This window comes from Salminus brasiliensis, chromosome 21 (genome assembly GCF_030463535.1).
Source record: "Salminus brasiliensis chromosome 21, fSalBra1.hap2, whole genome shotgun sequence".
NCBI lineage: Eukaryota > Metazoa > Chordata > Actinopteri > Characiformes > Bryconidae > Salminus > Salminus brasiliensis.
Window position 1 is genome coordinate 22,680,994 of NC_132898.1, and position 18,668 is coordinate 22,699,661.

General features: G+C 42.4%; 1 protein-coding gene across 3 annotated transcripts in view; it reads right to left on the reverse strand.

The window, feature by feature from the left end:
• Nucleotides 1–18,668, reverse strand: part of celsr2 (cadherin, EGF LAG seven-pass G-type receptor 2) — a 67,150-nt gene that overhangs the window by 13,367 nt on the left and 35,115 nt on the right. For all 3 annotated transcript variants that reach the window (XM_072665642.1, XM_072665641.1, XM_072665640.1), the window contains exons 5-12: nt 14,782–14,897; nt 13,691–13,779; nt 4,285–4,442; nt 3,803–3,966; nt 3,088–3,213; nt 1,105–1,271; nt 640–828; nt 78–191 (exon numbers count right to left, since the gene is read on the reverse strand). In XM_072665642.1, coding sequence (XP_072521743.1) covers nt 78–191; nt 640–828; nt 1,105–1,271; nt 3,088–3,213; nt 3,803–3,966; nt 4,285–4,442; nt 13,691–13,779; nt 14,782–14,897 — 1,123 coding nt within the window. The remainder of the gene's footprint in view (nt 1–77; nt 192–639; nt 829–1,104; nt 1,272–3,087; nt 3,214–3,802; nt 3,967–4,284; nt 4,443–13,690; nt 13,780–14,781; nt 14,898–18,668) is intronic.

The window sequence follows — 18,668 nt, forward strand, 5'->3', positions numbered from 1 at the left end:
TATATATATATATATATTTATTTTAATTTATTTTTTTTATAGAGAGAGAGAGAGAAATAGAGAGAGATTAGCTGTACCTGTATACAGCCATAGAATCCATGCAGAACTTTGTTGTTGCCCGTGGCAACACCTCCAACACTCAGAGTCTTCAGCTTCACTCCATTCAGCTTACTGTCCACCTCCATAGATGACTACAAACACACACACACACACTTTGTTAGTACGTATTTGCAAATTTAACCTACATGATCTCCAACTAGCGTGTCCATGCTCCAAATCACTATTTCCTATGCTGGAACACTACGCAGAACACTGTTGCACTACATAGTGAATAAGGCATAGTTTCGGACATGACCCAAAAATAATTCACAATATAGTGAGCAGGGTTTTTTCAGATATGTCCCAAAATGCAATACATCTTGAAAAGGGTGAAACTATACCCTATTCACTATTTAGTGCACCACTCTGGGGCATGTCTGACACTATTCCCTAATCACCATGTAGTGCACTGCCCTATGTAGTGCTCAAATGATGTAGTGCACTATATAGTGAATATGGCATAGTTTCAAACATGATCCAAAAGTTCAAATTGTCAAATGAGACATGATGTATTGCTGGTGTGTATTTGTTTTCTCTCACCGTGTAAAGCCCATGGTCGATGGTCAGGACTGCTTTGTACTCCTCAGATGATGCAGTTCCCCCTGCTGGTCCACGTAGCTCCAACTGCAGGTGGTGCCATTCTCCATCATCTACAGACACATCCTCCACCCGAGAAACGGCAGAGTCCTCACCGTGCTGTAGCATCATCACCACACTCCCATCTCTCAGCTGAGAGAGAGAGACAGAGCGTGTGAGAGAGGGACACATGTAATTGTACTGTGTTTTAAAATGCCCATGATTATCAATTACCATCTTTTATTTAATTAAACTAACAATTTGTAGAAAAACAATAATCAGCATAATTTAACTGAGTGTCAAACCACAGGCCACCAGCAGGGGGAACTCAAATACTTTATAATACCATGAACGTGTGTGTGTGTGTGTGTGTGTGTGTGTGTGTGTGTGTCTGTGTGTGTGTGTGTGTGTGTGTGTGTGTGTGTGTACCTGTATAGTGAAGTTCTGATGCTGGCTGGTCGTTATGTGGAGGATGGATGAGGTTGGTTGTCGGGTGCGGAACATCAGCTCTAGGTGCCAGGGAACGGTTACCACGACAGCCAGGTTACTCCATAACAACAGGCTGTTACCTTGGAAACGTTGAGGGTTGGCCATCACTGTAACAGAACAGGTGACAGAATGGAGTCAATTATAGAGAGAGGAGTGAGGAAGAGAGATACTGATACATATATATACACACACACACACACACACACACACACACACACACACACACATATACTCACTTACCCTCTCTCATTCCACCCACACATTTAAACTTGTCACTACATTCCCAGTTCTCCCAGGCAAAGTGTGTGTGTGTGTGTGTGTGTGTGTGTGTGTGTGTGTGTGTGTGTGTGTGTGTGTGCTTAAAGTACACCCCCTCCCTTTATGGCAAAACATTCTATAATAGCTAGTAAGGATGGAGAAGGTGAGTGTGTGCAGCGGGTTCAAACACACCAGCACTGTGCTGGAGATGCTCTACAGTAACCTGCCTTTTATACGTATGAACACACACACACCTACACCGCTTTGCTCTGTAAGGGTGACTCAGGTGTGTGTGGAACTGCTGAAGCCGGTGAAGCTGTGGGTGGATGATGTGACTCTCAGCAGAGCTTATAAAGGCAGAACAGCTGAAAACCATCAGAGCAGTTCAAAAGAGTTCATACTGCGATGATTCAACTCAGTTTAATTCAATAATTCAGCGAGCGATTTAATCCAATATGAAACCTCAAATTTCACCACAACTCAAGATCACAAACTGATGGCAAACGATTGACTGTATTTGAATTTTCGCAATGATTTGATTTATGATGCTTTAGAAGATTATTTCATAATGAATCCATGATTCATTTGGTGTGATTAATCTGGTGAGATTCAACTGCAGCTAAATTTTCAGCGCTTCATCCAGGCTCTGAGATGGTGTGTGAATATTTTACCACTCTACACACATCCCCACCCCCACGCCCATCCCTCGGTTAGCTGTTTGATGCTAACTGCTGAGGCGTTAGAGACCCTCTCCTGTTTCCTTCTCAAATTTACAAACTACAGAGAAGAAATGCTGCTGGGTGTCACTGTGTGGTAACAGATACTGCTGAGAAACACACACTCATACTTATAGGTACAAACACTCACAAACATGCATCCAAACTCACACACACACACACACACATTCTCACACACAGACCCTGAATCTGTAGGACTGTGGGTTCCTGCAGCGTCGCTCAGATGGCAGTTGAGTTAAGCAAATGTGATTCTGGCATATGGAGAATTCACAACAACACTGCAAACAGCCACACAGCATCAGCATCACAGCGCTAACACACACTCAGCACTCTCTAAAGCAGCACACACTAGCCCCGCCCCCTCAGCAGTTTAAAAAGGTAAAGGTGCACATATTTGTCACTGTACAATGTGCACTGTACAGCGAAATGTGTCCTCTGCATTTAACCCATCCGGTAGTGAACACACACACATGTGTTAGGGGCAGTGAGTACACACACACACCCAGAGCGGTGGGCATCCAACTCCAGCGCCCGGGGAGCAGAGAGGGTAAAGGGCCTTGCTCAAGGGCCCAACAGTGGCAGCTTGCCGAGCCCGGGAATCGAACCCACAACCCTGTTATCGATATCCCGGCGCTCTAACCGCTGAGCCACCACTGCACTTTTAGTCCCAGCAATTTAGCCAACAGCACTTTAGCCCCACCCATTTAGCCAACAGCACTTTAGCCCCACCCATTTGGCCAACAGCACTTTAGCCCCACCTATTCAACCCACAGCAATTCAGCCCCGCCAATTCAGCATGTAATAGTTTAGCCCCACCCATTCAGCTAACAGCAGTTCAGCCCCATCCCTTCAGCCGACAGCAGTGTAGTTCTCCCCACTCAGTCTACAGTAATATAGCCCCACTGAAAAGTTCAACATATTTACTCACCTTTCTCACAGTTGCGTCCACCGAACCCCAGGGAGCAGTCACACCTGAAGGAGCCCCAGAGACTCGCACAGGTTCCACCGTTCAGACATGGGTTATTCACACAGAACTGTCTCTTTGCTGAGCATCCTGGGAAAAGAGAAGGATGTTTAATGTAGGACACCACTCACACACACACACACACACACACACACATGTCCCAGTTACCTACAGCCACACAGCTACAGCAGAAAGTAGGTGAAATTGGCCTTGAAGGTCATTAGATCATTCAGCCTGAATTCACTGGAGCATCTTAAAGGGCTTATAATTATTAAAAACAAACTTACTGTTGAAATAATTTTTTTGTTTGTTTCCATTTCCACTTATCCAACCTTGAGCCCCACCCATTCTGTCTACAGCAGTTTAGCCCCACCCAATCGACCTACAAGTGTTTAGCCGTGCCCATTTGGCCTACAGCAGTTCAGCTCAACCAATATAGTCTACAGCTGTATAGCTCCATCTATTCTGGCTACAACAGGTAAGCCCCGTCCATTCTGCATACAGCAGATATATGATAACAATAATAACAGTGCTAATTTACATATATCAGTCACAGTGTGTGCATGCGTGTGTACTATATGTGTATATATCTAGACATTATATAATATTATGAGAGAGGTTCAGCAGTAAAGTGTATGAATATCTATGCTGTGTGTGCATGTGTGTGCTGCCCCCTTACCTGGCAGTGTGCCGTTGTTAGCGATGTAAGCAGCCATGTCTATGTTCCTGCTGTCTATGTGCAGGTCTTTCATGCAGCCAATAAACTGCCTGTTCTGAATGGGGAAGTCCTCAGGCAGCCGTGGGACTCCGCCCAGCAGGAGAGGACCAGTCAGATCCAGAGACCTGGGCAGGAAGAGGAAGTTCAGTTTTATTTAATTCACTTCAGTTCAGGTCTATTCAATTTGTATTGTACAGCAAACAGCAGCTTTTATAAGCACATATGCTAAACGTCTCTTATATTGTAGAATTCCCTCTGAGCTCCACTCCACAAAGACTGATATATTTAAATGAGCCCTGTTCCAATTGGCTGAGCCTCATTCAAAAAGCATTCGGAACGGAGGACTGCAGTATCAATGGGCAGGGATAAACTGTGGCAGACTGAGTGGATGGAGCTAGATTTGTGGCTCAAGCAAACAAACTAGTAACAGAGCATGCTCTTACTTCTTGGATCCTGATTGGCTGCCCTGGGCCGAGCACGAATAGTTGCCAATCACATGACCAAACCGTAGAGCCACTGATGTGTCACAGTTGTCCACCGTTACCACGACAACCTTATGGTCCGACGGGCCTTGGGGTAGACCTGCCTGGTTCAGGATGGGCTGAGAGAGAGAGAGAGAGAGAGAGAGAGAGAGAGAGAGAGAGAGAGAGAGAGAGAGATTGGAGAGCTACTTTAGAATCATTAGATCAATGAATTATAAAAACTGCATATTTTTAAAGCTTGTTTTTCCAACTACTGATGTAGTATTGACCGGAGTCTCATGCAGAAAATAAATAAATGATGCTTTTCTACAGAATTTGGTTTATTTTAAATGAACATTTGCAGAAAAAGCAGACATTTCATGTATTATTCTCTAATATGAGTTTAAACCATGTTGTTCCCACACTGGTACAGAAGCTGGATCAGCCTGGAGAAGAGTGATGTCTGATTTGTTGTTTTAAATGGACATTATTAAATTGTTGATTGAATTAATTCAAAACTTTGCCTGAATGAAACTGTGGCACTGTACTATCTAGTCCATGAGAAGTCCCGCTCCCTAAAATTAAACTGAATCAGTTAAAACGATTCATGTAAATTAACAGTTCTGAAAAAGGAATCACTACTAGATAAGCACTTGACTGGCTAGAAGTGTAAAAAATTAAGGCCAGGAGAGATTCACATCCTGCAGCTACCTCAGGGTTTTTATCAGACCACCTGACTGATAGATGTAACAGCTTCTTTGTGGTAAATCTGAATAAATGTGCTTATTGTTGAATCAACTGGAACCACAAATCACATTGACCACACTCAAGGACATTTATTAGGCCGAGCAGGGGGTCAATGTTTAGACCAACATGACTCTGAGAGCTGCTAAAAAAGGATCCATTAGAAACACACTAAAAATGGATCCGTCACAAACACACTTAAAAAGGAGCCTTCAGATCTCTGCTGAGCTGAATTCCCGCACTGGACTCCCAGCAGAACTTTACAGAGAGCGTTCTGTATCTCTCTGGGTAATAATAGCAGGGTCTGGATGCGACTAAAAATACACCCGAATGTGATTATTCTGCAGGCCGCAGACGGAGCCTGAGCGGAGTACAGACATGTGTGCTGTTTGATCTCAAACAGGAGCTCTGAAACCTGAAAAAAGCCTACAAATGAGTGATTAAGTCAGAGAGAGCTGCTTACAGCTTAACTTACTCAGAACAGCCTCAAAACCCTCAATCACACAATCCCAGATATTCAAACCAGCCCGAAATCCAGAGTAACCTCAATGCAGGTGCTGCTAATCTGCTCAACAGATACAAGCTTAAACATGAAGTACCATCATCATCAGATGTTATCCTCCACAAACTTAAATATGACATTTTCTGGACATTGTAGACACAATTCATATTTATTTTTACACACACACACACACACACACACACACACACACAAAGCAGGAAAGACTGTTAATAGTGGAGTGGAGGAGGGACAGAGAGTAATCACGTTGTCAATACAGGTCATGACCTTTTCTCAATGTGAACTGTCCTCAAGGGTCACACACACACACACACACACACACACACACACACACACACACACAGCATTGACCAGGACGGTAGGTAATAAATTAAATGGTAAATGAATTGTCTCTCCCTGCTCTCTGCACCGTAGACTCCTCCCCCTCTCCCATAAAACTCCATATAAAATACAAACACACACAAACACACCATGCAGATGCAGACTGGGAAAAGGTTTTACTGTAGGCTGGTCAGTCATGTGTAAATGAATATTAAATAAACTGCCAGTGGACACACTGGTCATTTCCACAGCTGTAATAATCCTGATAATTTGATCTGATTCATTACTTCCATATTTTTCTAGATTCATGTATTAATGATCTTCATTACTGGGAAAACCACTGGGAGGGAAATACAAAACAAACAGTTTATTGGGGATACACTACATGTCCAAATGTTTGTGGTCACCTTCTCTAATGAATGCACGCAGCTGCACACATTGCTGACACAAAGCTTGTTTAGTTCAAGTACAGAGGTACTGCCAATAGAATAGGACTCAGGAGCAGATAAACATGAACCTATTGGCACCATGCCTAATGTCAGACGTGGGCTAGAGGGGTATAAAGCCCTCCAGCATTGAGCTGTGGAGCAGTGGAATTGTGTTCTCTGGAATGATGGATGGTGCTCCATCCAATGTTTTTGGGTTGAGGTGGAGTGGTGATTATGCATCCTGACCTAACTAACACTCTTGTTGCTAAATGTAATTAAATCCCCACCGCAATGCTCCACACAGTAGTAGTAGAAAGCATTCCCTGTACTATAGACAGTTACTCCCACAAAAAATATTATTATTATTATTATCCTTGTTTTCAGGAAAAATGAGCAGGTGTCCCATTACTTTTGTCCATATAGTGTAGCTTTTTAGCATTTTATCAAAACTTTCATAAACAATGTTTGAGAAACTGGTGTATATTCATAAGCATTTAGTGTAAAAACTGAGAGAGGGTGCTTTTAGAGGTTCAGATGTCTGGTTCACTTCATCACCGCTGTGAACAATCCTGACTGGGTACGTTTCTCTGGAACGGAGGGTTCAGACCAGATCCTCTCTAAGCAGCTGTGTTACATCTTATCTGTTTAATAATGCAGACACTTTAAAATACTGGTGGAATTCCTCTTTAAGAACAACAACTGAGTGTTCTTGTGGTGAAAGTCTCCGCTGGACGAGTGCTAGGTAGTGCTGCAGTCACCATGGTTACTACGCAAGTGATTCTGGCCTCGTCTGTGCTGAACTCTGGCCTTTTTCACAGGTATTTCAGGACTCCTACAGTAAAGAAGGTGAAGGAATCAGAGCAGGTGAGCGGAAGACTCCCCCAACCCTACACTTCTCATCTACTGCAGCTCTGCTCCATTAAAGAGGAATAATATGGGTCAGTAGGACATACACACACACGCGCGCGCACGCACGCACGCACACGCGTGTACACTTCTCTCACATGGTTTTAATCCCGCTGCTCTGTTCCTATGTGTGATGGTGCTGTGCTGCTCCTCTACAGTCGGAACAGAGAGATCAGGTGTTTTAATGTTTAAATGTATTTTTTATTTCATATAAATGATAAATAAACACACTGAGTCTCTGGAGTCTGAGTCTCAGCTGAGAGCAGTTTCCTCAGTTTTAAATGTTCCTCTTCAGTGTGAGAGGGAGGCAGCAGCAGAGAAAGAATGCAGAATGTGCTTATACACACACACACACACACACACACACACACACACACAGTTTACACCCATACTCAAAGTACTGAATGAGGAATCAAATCCAGAATGCGGAACAAGGCACATAGTTTAGCATCTGATGCATAATGTGGAATCTGAGCTACAGTTTGGGATCAGAGGTGTGGTTTGAAATAAGAGGTGTAGATTCAGAGATGTAGTTTGGAACCACATGTACAGTTTGGAATCTGACTTGCAGTTTGGAATCACAGGTAAAGTTTGGAATCACAGGTGAAGTCTGGAAGCAAAAATGTAGTTTGGAATCACAGGTATAGTTGAAATAAGAGTTGTTTAGAATCATAAGTGAGGCTTGGAATTACAGGTATTGTTGGAATCAGAGTTGTTTGGAATCACAGGTGAAGTTTGGAATTAGAGTTGTTTATGAAGTTTGGAATCACAGGTAAAGTTTGGAATCACAGGTGAAGTTTGGAATCACAGGTGAAGTTTAGAATCACAGGTGAAGTTTAGAATCAGAGTTGTTTGGAATCACAGGTGAAGTTTGGAATCACAGGTGTAGTTTGGAATCACAGGTGTAGTTTGGAATCACGGGTGTAGTTTGGAATCACGGGTGTAGTTTGGAATCACAGGTGTAGTTTGGAATCAGAGTTGTTTGGAATCAATAGTTTGATTCAGAGACATAGTTTGGAATTAAACACCTAGTTTGGAATCAAAGCTTTGGAATGTTTTGAAAACAAAGCTCCAGATAGTTTTGAAATCAGAGTTGTTTAGAATCATAAGTGAGGCTTGGAATTACAGGTATTGTTGGAATCAGAGTTGTTTGGAATCACAGGTGAAGTTTGGAATTAGAGTTGTTTGTGAACTTTGAAATCACAGGTAAAGTTTGGAATCACAGGTGAAGTTTGGAATCACAGGTAAAGTTTGGAATCACAGGTAAAGTTTGGAATCACAGGTAAAGTTTGGAATCACAGGTGAAGTTTGGAATCACAGGTGTAGTTTGGAATCACAGGTGTAGTTTGGAATCACAGGTGAAGTCTGGAAGCAAAAATTGTTTGGAATCATAAGTGAAGGTTGGAATCACAGGTATTGTTGGAATCAGAGTTGTTTGTGAAGGTTGGAATCACAGGTGAAGTTTAGAATCACAGGTGAAGTCTGGAAGCAAAAATTGTTTAGAATCATAAGTGAGGCTTGGAATTACAGGTATTGTTGGAATCAGAGTTGTTTGGAATCACAGGTGAAGTTTGGAATCACAGGTGAAGTTTGGAATCACAGGTGTAGTTTAGAATCAGAGTTGTTTGGAATCACAGGTGAAGTTTGGAATCACAGGTGAAGTTTGGAATCACAGGTGTAGTTTGGAATCACAGGTGTAGTTTGGAATCACAGGTGTAGTTTGGAATCAGAGTTGTTTGGAATCAATAGTTTGATTCAGAGACATAGTTTGGAATTAAACACCTAGTTTGGAATCAAAGCTTTGGAATGTTTTGAAAACAAAGCTCCAGATAGTTTAGAAATCACAGGTGTAGTTTGCAATCAGACATATAGTTGAAAATCACGTGTGGTGGAGTTGTTTGGAATAAGAGGTGTAGTTTGGAATCACATGGATAGCTGGGAATCACTGGTAGTTTGGATTCATCAGACATGTAGTTGGAAATCAGATAAACAAACTGGATATGTTTTACACCCACATGCACTCTGAAAAACCCTATCCCCTTACAGACTCTGACCCGTGCGACCATGGAGACGCCCCCATGTCCAATCGTCCCACAACAACATGACAAACAAACAAACAAGGGGTGACAAATCACACCCCAAGCTGGAACACACACCTCTGAACTGTATTGTTCTCAGCGACACTCTACTTGGGAACCTCTGCCGAGGGGCGAATCAGAGTCCGAGCCACCGGCAAGGTCCAGGCCCAGCCTGGTCTGGAGCGTGTGAATAGAAACATGGCACAGGAAGCCTCTGCTGTTTACCCCAACATACAAATTACAGCAGAATGAGAGCAAAACAAGCGCGCCTCAGTTCAGCCTGATGTATGACTAATGTTATTCTTTCAGCTCCATTATCTACACTACTGCCTCACTGCAGCTACAATACAGCCGCTAGCGCAGCACAACAACACCACAGTTCCCGCCTGTCGATCAACTGAGCACATACACACAGTACTGTGCAAAGGTTTTAGCCCCCCTGCTTTTAAAATTAGATTTAAAAGCTTCTTATCTGGGCAGTGTCTGTTTACTCAGTAAACACATTCATACAGAAAGCTGTGTTTTTCTATTACTGTGTTCATTAAAACATCTCCAAAACTCTTCTTATGGAGTCTAGCATTAGGTATAGTTCTCATGCAACACCTGGTTTGGTGAATCAGTGCTTAATGGTGTTACATCAGGTGAGCTGGTGATGGAACAGAACACATCCACGCGCTGGCTGGGGGCGTCCAAGAGAAACCTGGAACCAAGCTTTTAAGATTATGCCACATTTCATACACTTAATTCAGCTTCTAACCATAAAAATGTCACATTTAATGGGTTGTAAGTGTCTCTCGCCCTCTCTCATGCTCCTACACTCTCGCTACCGCTCTTGCTTTCACACACTCAGCCTCTCTGTACTTCTCATTTTTGGAGAAAGAATCCGGACAAACAGCTCAGATTCTCAACTAAACAATGTGTAGCTCTTTCTGTTTTGAGTGTGTGTGTGTATGACTGCATGAGTTTGCCCTGGGTCAGGCCGAGCGACCCTGAGCACACACACGTCTGCCAGCACTGATCGGTTGATACATATTTACTTAGAACTACATAAACATGACCACTGTCTATACAGCTGAGTGGCAGGGAAACATGGGAAATGGAGTTCACTTTCACCTCTCTGTCAAAAACACAGCAGAGCAGAGGGAGACGCTGGCAGGTTGAATTGAATGATTGACATTGTTGCCATGGTGACCAATAGGGCCATAACCCTGACTCCATGGCAGCACCCCACCTCCGCCCCATTTTACCCACTCTCTTTCTCTCTCTCTCTCTGTCTTTAAAGCTCACATTCTTTCACTTGTCTGCGAGTCAGTGAATCAGTGAATCAGTGAATCAGAGTCAGTGTGTGAGTTGGAGGGTGTGTGGATGGCCGGAGGCGGATATGTATGTATGGAAGTGAGTGTGTGTGTGTGCGTGCACAAACCACACTGATACTACCATTCACGGAACTAGTCACGAACACACACACACACACACACACACACACACACATTGAGATTCTACAAGAAGCTCTATTGCCATGAGGGTGCCCTGGGGGAGGGGTTATTATTCACTCTCTGGGCCAATCAGGTTAGAGGTAGTAAGATGCTTAGATTGTACTGAAACATATAGGTCAGCCACTGGGGCCAGTATACCATTAAAGCCCATTATAGCACACCATAAAGGCCATCAAGACCATTAAAGCTGTCTTAAAGAGAGGCTTTAGACGCTCCAGGCCTGATCACAGCAAACAAACGAACAGATACTGATCAAAAGTGGGTGGAGGAGCCCCTTCCATTAGTTACGCCGGAACAGGGGTGATTAGGGGTGATTGAAAATCCTGAACCTGAACCTGTTCTCTGTTTAGGTCCTTCTGCATCTCCAGAGCAAGAGGAGTGACCTGCAGTAAAGCCTGTCCAGAAACTGAACCTTTTTAAACAACTCTTAAAAATAGGTTCTTAATGGGTTCTTTACTAAAGCCACTGGTTCTACATAGAATCATGACACTTTACAAAAACATCTGGAAGCTTAAATGGCTCCTTAATTGGTTAGATGCTTCTAGATACAAAACCTACGCTTGGTTCCAGTATGGTTCCACCAGTGGGATTGGCCATGACTGGTCCCTGCACAGTTAAAAGTATTAGAAAGTTAAAAGCCCAGGTAAGAGTAGAAACCTTTGTAGGTTCTTCAGTTGGAGACTGTGGAGGAACCTCTTAAGGTGCTTTGAGGAACCTTCAATGCACCTTTTTCTTTTAAAAACCTTTTCTTGAAAGTTCCCCAAACCACCTTAAGAGGTTCCTTCACAGTTACAAACGGAAGAACCCCTAAGAGTTCCTTGAAAAACCAATACTTATATAACTAATAACAGTGTGGTTGGTCCCACCAGTAAGATTGTTCAGTTCATCTAACCTGCTTCCCCCAGCACCCGGCACATCTACAACATTTGCCGAAACACAGCAACACCTGAGTTAATCAAAGAACATTTGCCAGTCAGACTGCTCACACACTGCTCGTTTTCAGCTCGGTGTGCTCGTTGAATCTAAATGCTAGCTAAACTCCATGTTCTGATTTAAACTCTTTTCTGATTGTGCTCAAGTGATGTTTCCCTCGTTATTCATTAAAACAGAAGAGAAAAGTTTCGCTTTGTGACCACCCCGTCACATAACCTCAGTACAACATTTCTGACATAAAATATTCAGTGCCGATACTGTACGACACTGTAAACAAACACGACTGCCTTCACAAGGCTGGAGGTATTCTCCAGCTTCTTACACAATGTTTATATCCTTAAAATGATCATTCCAATCTTTCTAGATCAGTCAGATCCAGTGACATGAATCAATTAAGATCGAAATTGTATTTATGTATAAAAAGGGGAAAAACTTTTTATCATAACATCATAAATGTTAGAATAAGTTAACTGTGGCATATTTACTCATTCAGGGCACCAAACAAATTTGGAGTTTGAACAAGGGCACAAAAACAAGTGCAGAGACTGGTATATACGTATATTATACCTGTAGTGTTTTTATTTATTAATATAATCAATAATGCCATATACTATAATAAAAGATTATTTTACTTTGATATTAAATGATTCCATCAGCACCTTTTGAGATATTTTGTTAAGTTTGTTAAATGTTTTGTCTCAGATTCTCAAGGGCATTCCTGGAAATTGGAATTCCAGCATATTTCATAATTGCACAGATAATAGAATTTTTCCAGTGTGTACATTGTTTTAGTCCTGGCTGTTGTGTGTTTGTGAGAGATTGTGTGTGTGTGTGTGTGTGTGTGTGTGTGTGCTCTGCTGGCTCTGGCCCCGCATGCCTCTGTTATCATTCACACTGAACTGAATGCACACACTAAGGGGGGGTTGCCCAGCAACAGCATTCTGATGCAAAGTGACTTCCTGAATGGAATGAAATGTCACATCCTGTGAGCACTGTGTGTGTGAGAGAGTGTGTGTGTGAAAGTTGAGTGTGAAAGTGTTTATATCTGTGCTGATTGATATGGAAATAAAAACACACTTTATAAAGGAGAGAAATATTTGCCCTTGGGGGGGGCAAGACCCCCAATAGAGCTTCACTCAGATGAGTCTTTTATGATTCAGTGAATCAGCAAAACACAAATAGAATTATGAGTCAGTCTGATTCCTTTTGGGACATAGCGAAATAGTTTGATTACAGGTGTTTAGGAAATAATTCAAAAAATCATAAAATGTGTGATTCAGTTCAATTTGATTAATTTGGTATGATCCAGAATGCTACAAATGAGTCAAATTTCTTTATTCTTTCCTCTGCTAAAAAATCACAACCAAACTAGTTTACTGTAGGGATAAGCCTAAACAGTTTAAGAGTGTGTAAGTGTGTGTATGCATGATTAAGAGTGTGTGCCATTAATCAGTGTAAGCGGCAGCATCATCAATTACACTGCTTATCAAAGCAAGTCAGTAGGCATCCAGCAGCGTGTCTAACTGGACCAAACTGGCTGTGAAGTGAATGACACATCTTTCACATACACCATTAATAACCCGGCTGCACGCCTTCCCCTACTCAGCATTTATCATATCATCAGATTGTTTAAAGGATTCACTTATAAACAGTAAATGAACTTAACATTAGAATAAACCCAAATAAACATAAAGTCAGTGGTCAGGGAGAGTGTCTACCTGTAAAACTATATATAACATTACAATTAACCCAAATAAACATGAAGTCAGTGGTCAGTGAGAGTGTCTACCTGTAAAACTCTATATAACATTACAATTAACCCAAATAAACATGAAGTCAGTGGTCAGTGAGAGTGTCTACCTGTAAAACTCTAAATAACATGAGACCTGATGTGTGTTAATCAACAGTTGGGACCTGTAAATAACACATCTGCTTATAAACACTACATAGAGAGCCACTTACCTTGTTGTAATAGTGCACCTGGACTGTGTGCCAGTGGCCGTCGCTGACCCCACCCTGGATGAATGGTGACACAGTCGTCTTGGTTTCACCTGCAGGGGTCAAAAGGTCAGGAAAGGTCAGGCTAGCCCTAAATGACCTCTCTGAAAGCGGACAAGTGGTAAATTTACACTGAGGCCAAATTACAGCCTAGTGACCACCAATGAACAAAAGATCTGTTCAGCCCAGTTTACAAATGCTTGTTTATCAGGATATGCAAATTTACCCTCTAAACTAAAGGCACGGTTCAGCTTAAAAATATAATTAACATGATTTGCTACTCACACCAGATAGAGTCAGACTATTAATGGTGTGTAATAGAGCTAACAAACACTGGGCTGTCACCAATCTCACCTCTGTAAACAGATTCCAAAAGCTTCCAAAATCTTTATTTATTTAGTTCAGAAATCTGTTAAAAAGATGTAAACATGTGCAGTAAATCATCATGAGTAAACTATTTAAACATTTACTCTGGAACTGGATCTACATTATCATCCTCGTAACCTGATTTGTAGTGCTATTCCACTTTCAAACTAGAGCACAGTTTGTGGAGTAAAACCACGTATGTTTTTTTGTGTGTGGTATGTTTGTGGACGAATTTACAGAGATGAGATTGGTGACAGTCCAGTGTTTGTTAGCATTGTTAGCCTAGCATCTCCCGTTGTAAACTAGCATCAGATACCAACATGTCTTGTTTGATCGACTAAATCTGGAGTCAGTGATTGGTTATGTCGTATGATTTTTTAATCATATGTTAAACAAAGAAGTTCATACTTTACCGAATTAAACTGAATGAAATTGTATTATGCTATTTTACTTGTGAGCTACATTAGTTTTAAAACTACATTTAGTTTCAGAAGCAGAGTTAGTTTGATTAGGGCCAGATTCCCAGAATAAAGCCTAGTCCTGCACTATATTTTCCTTTCAATGCTAAAACTCCCCCCTAAATGTGGTGTAGTCCAGGACTAGACTTAATTCCAGTCCATTTAAATGTACTAAAAAAGCAAACTTGACTTAAACCCATTCTGTCATGAGGACATGTGTGGGTCAGTTACCTGCAGAGAAGGTGAGCTGGATCTGCTCATTAACAATCTCCATGGCGATGAAGTCGTGCTTCTCGTTGAAGCGGCCGTTATACAGCAGCAGGCCGTTCGCTTCCTTAGTAGCAAATCTGCATAAACAAACATAACAAATGTTTCAAAGGAATAATTATTAGTCTAACGTATTAACAGATCAGAATACAGATTATATACCTATATATACATATTTATAAATGTGTATATACATATTCATGTACGGTATTTACATATGCATCCGCAATACCATATGAATTACAATTATGTGCACTGAGGACTGATATTAAGCTGTCAGGAACATGTTCTGTGTGTATGTGTGTGTGTGTATATTCAGCATGTTTGTGTATATAATCAGTGTGTATGTGTATAATCAGTGTCAATGTGTGTGTACAGTAGCATTAAGTTAATCCTGTGTGTGTGATGCTACATTCTCTAACTACATTAGTGCGGGGATCAGCCTCCTGCAGGAACTCACACACCTAACAACTATACGGATTACTCACACATACACACACACACACACACACACACACACACACGTTAAGTACCCAGGGGCCTCTGATTGGCTGTTTCTTTTTTTAAACAAGACATATTTGATTACCTTTCAACCAACAAACACAACAGTGATTATCCCTGATAATCTGATTGGCTGGAGTTATTAACAAGGTCGTCTTTGATGTTGATTGGCGGCTGTCAGATGAACGCAAACTTTTTTAATGTCATTCAATGAATTTATCCTTTAGACGCAATGCCAAAGAGGTGCATGGGTGCTGTTGCACACCTATGAACCCATTAAGCAGAGAGTTGAATATGATCATAGAAAAACGGATATTACCAGATTCCAATTTAAATGAGGGCACAGGGCAGAATAGGCAATCGTTTGGCCATGTAGGGACGCTAGTCTGCAGCTCCTTTATTGGTGCCCTGTGTTTATAAGCTGTGTGGTGAATCTCCTCACAGTGTTGGTCAGATCCTGACTGGTGTGACCTGTTATGGCCCATTCTAGGTTTAATTAAAGCAGTAATAAAGAGGAGTGCTGCTTAGAGATATTTAACAGCCAGTCCACGCTGTGTTTTGAGGTCTTTGGATGGTGTGTGTGGTCCAGTGTTACAGTGTTTTACTGCTTTTTTTTACTGGTTTTATAGAATTTAACCAGCCATGTAAGACCTCTACACACACAAACACTCAACAAACAAACAGCAACCTCACAAATCTACACAACCTCACAAGGGTCGTCACTATACCCCCAGAGAACGAGTGGAGGAGGTGTAGTGAGAAAGAGAGACAGAGACAGAGAGAGAGAGAGAGAGAGAGAGAGAGAGAAAGAGAGAGAGTCTCTATAGTCATTATGAGTATTTAATTGGGGAGATAAACTGGGACATGAGCTCAGTGGAGAAATCCCGGCTTCAAAGCACAGAGATCCGAGTCTGAGCTTACCGGAACGCCAGGGCTTAACTTCAGAGAGAGAGAGAGAGAGAGAGAGAGAGAGAGACAGAGAGAGAGACAGAGAGAGGGAGAGAGAGAGAGGGAGAGAGGGAGAGGGAGAGAGAGACAGAGGGAGAGAGAGAGAGAGAGAGAGAGAGAAAGAGAGAGAGAGAGCAAAGAAAAAAGCATTCTAGTGCAGGGGGGAGGGGTCAAATGTTTTCTGGTAGCAAAAAAATAAAATTATTGTTCTTTTAAGAAGTCGATCGCCCCACACACAGCACAGTAGAGAGAGAGAGCCCCGCCTACAGTCATGGGTACCGAGCGTTCCGCGATTTAGAACAAAGACAGGTACTCGAGCAGGGTACAGAAAGTTCTGGATTAGGATTAGTAACAGTACCGCACTGCACCACAACAGCTAACTTTATTCTGGCCACTTTATCGGAAACCCCTCTGTTGTAACTCCCCCTTGCTGGCCAGTTCATCAGAAACCCCTCCCTTGTAGCTCTACCTTGCTGGCCACTTTATCGGAAACCCCTCTATTGTTGCACCAGTTTATCAGAACATCTTCGTCTGTAGGTCCACTTGCTGGCCACTTTATCAGAAACCACTCCCTTGTAGCTCCACCTTACAATATGGGAGGTGTTTTTTTTTTTTTTTTACAAAGTGGCCACTCGACCCCGCCCCCCTCTACAGCACCTGCCCAAGTAAACACACTGAGGTCTCACTTTTTCACTCCAGTAAACAACAAAATAAACAACGTATACACAAATCCGCACTGCAGCGGGGGAAAGTGAACAGTCAGGGGCTTATATAACCCGCTTACACACACAGACACACACACACACACACGCACAAAGTCTGTTCTCCCTCCAGAATGTTCTGAGCATCTGACTGCAGCTCTGAAGGGCCTGTCAGTGTGTATATACAGAAAGAGAGAGAGAGTGACAGAGAGAGAGAGAGGAAGGAAAAGAGAGATAGACAGCAAGACAGACAGACAGAGAGAGAGAGAGAGAGAGAGAGAGAGAGAGAGAGAGAGAGAGAGAGAGAGAGAGAGTGAGCAAGAATGGCCATCAGTTGTTGACAATTACAATGAAGATGATATGACTCAGAGAGATGGGAGGGAAGGAGAGAGAGGAAGAGATAGAAGAAAAAAAAGAGAAAAGGAAGACAGAGTGACAAGGACAGAGAAAAGGAAGGAGAGAAAGAGGAGAGAGAGACAGAGAAAGGAAGAGACAGAGAGAGAAGGTTCTAAAGGTTCTCTCTAAGGAACATTACACTGATGCTCTGATGCTGCTGTAGTGTCGCCGTTGGCAACAGGGCTGCTGACCTGCTTACTCAAGAGAAAAATCACACACCCAGTGGGGAGTGGCCGCTCACACACACATACGTACAAGTACACACACACACACACACACACACACACACACACACACACACACACACACACACACATACATACACATTGCATCAGCAGCCCATTATCAGTACTTCTTCAAATTCACTCTGATGCTGCTGACCAGATTCAAATGAATAGGAAATGAATAGTGTATTGCAGTCTGTCAGAATGAATGTGTAGATCATATGAACATTATAGAACATTATTGAGCGCCCCTGCTCTTCCCATAGTGTATTACAGTCTGTCAAAATAAGTGTGTGGATCATATGAACAGTATAGCAGTTAACAAGTTCTACTCTGTATATATACAGAGAGTAAAACTTTTTACTGCAGGGTGAGACTGCGGGGTGAGACTGCGGGGTGAGACAGAGGTGACTGCAGAAAACTCAATTCCTTTCCACCATTCAAAAATCCAGATCAGACCCTCTTTCCTGAGTGTTTACGTTCCTTAGTTAAAGTCATTAAAGGCTAAACTATCTGCAGCGTGAAATCTGAGAGAAAAGCCGGCAGTGCTGAACAAATGCTTTGTATGGCAACTTACACACACATCACAAAATTCCTTAACACATCTCACACACTTTCTGTTCTCCCTCAGCCTCTCTCTCCCTACATCACGCTTATGTCGTTCTCTATACACCCCCTCCTCTCTCTCTGCTCTACTCTCTATCTCTCTCTCTTTCTCTCTGTGTAGAGAAGAACAGGTCAGAGCGGTTTTCTGGCCAATCCGCTGTCATTCGAGCCTCCATTCAACACCCTTCAACTCCATCATGGCACAAAGCCTGCCGAAGCCCCCGAGGATCTATTAACACACAGCTACAGGCCAGAGAGAGAGAGAGAGAGTGAGCGAAAGAGAGAGAGAGATGGATGAAGGAATTTTTCCCATCACTTCATCACAAAAGCAAAGAGGGAGGTCAAGACATTCCCATTTGTCCATCTCCACAAATTACAGTATTATGGTATCATTCCAAGGAGCTAGGTATGACCCCTTTTCTAATGACTGTCCGTACTGGGATCTGCTGGTCAGAATGCTTTACGGGATAGTTTG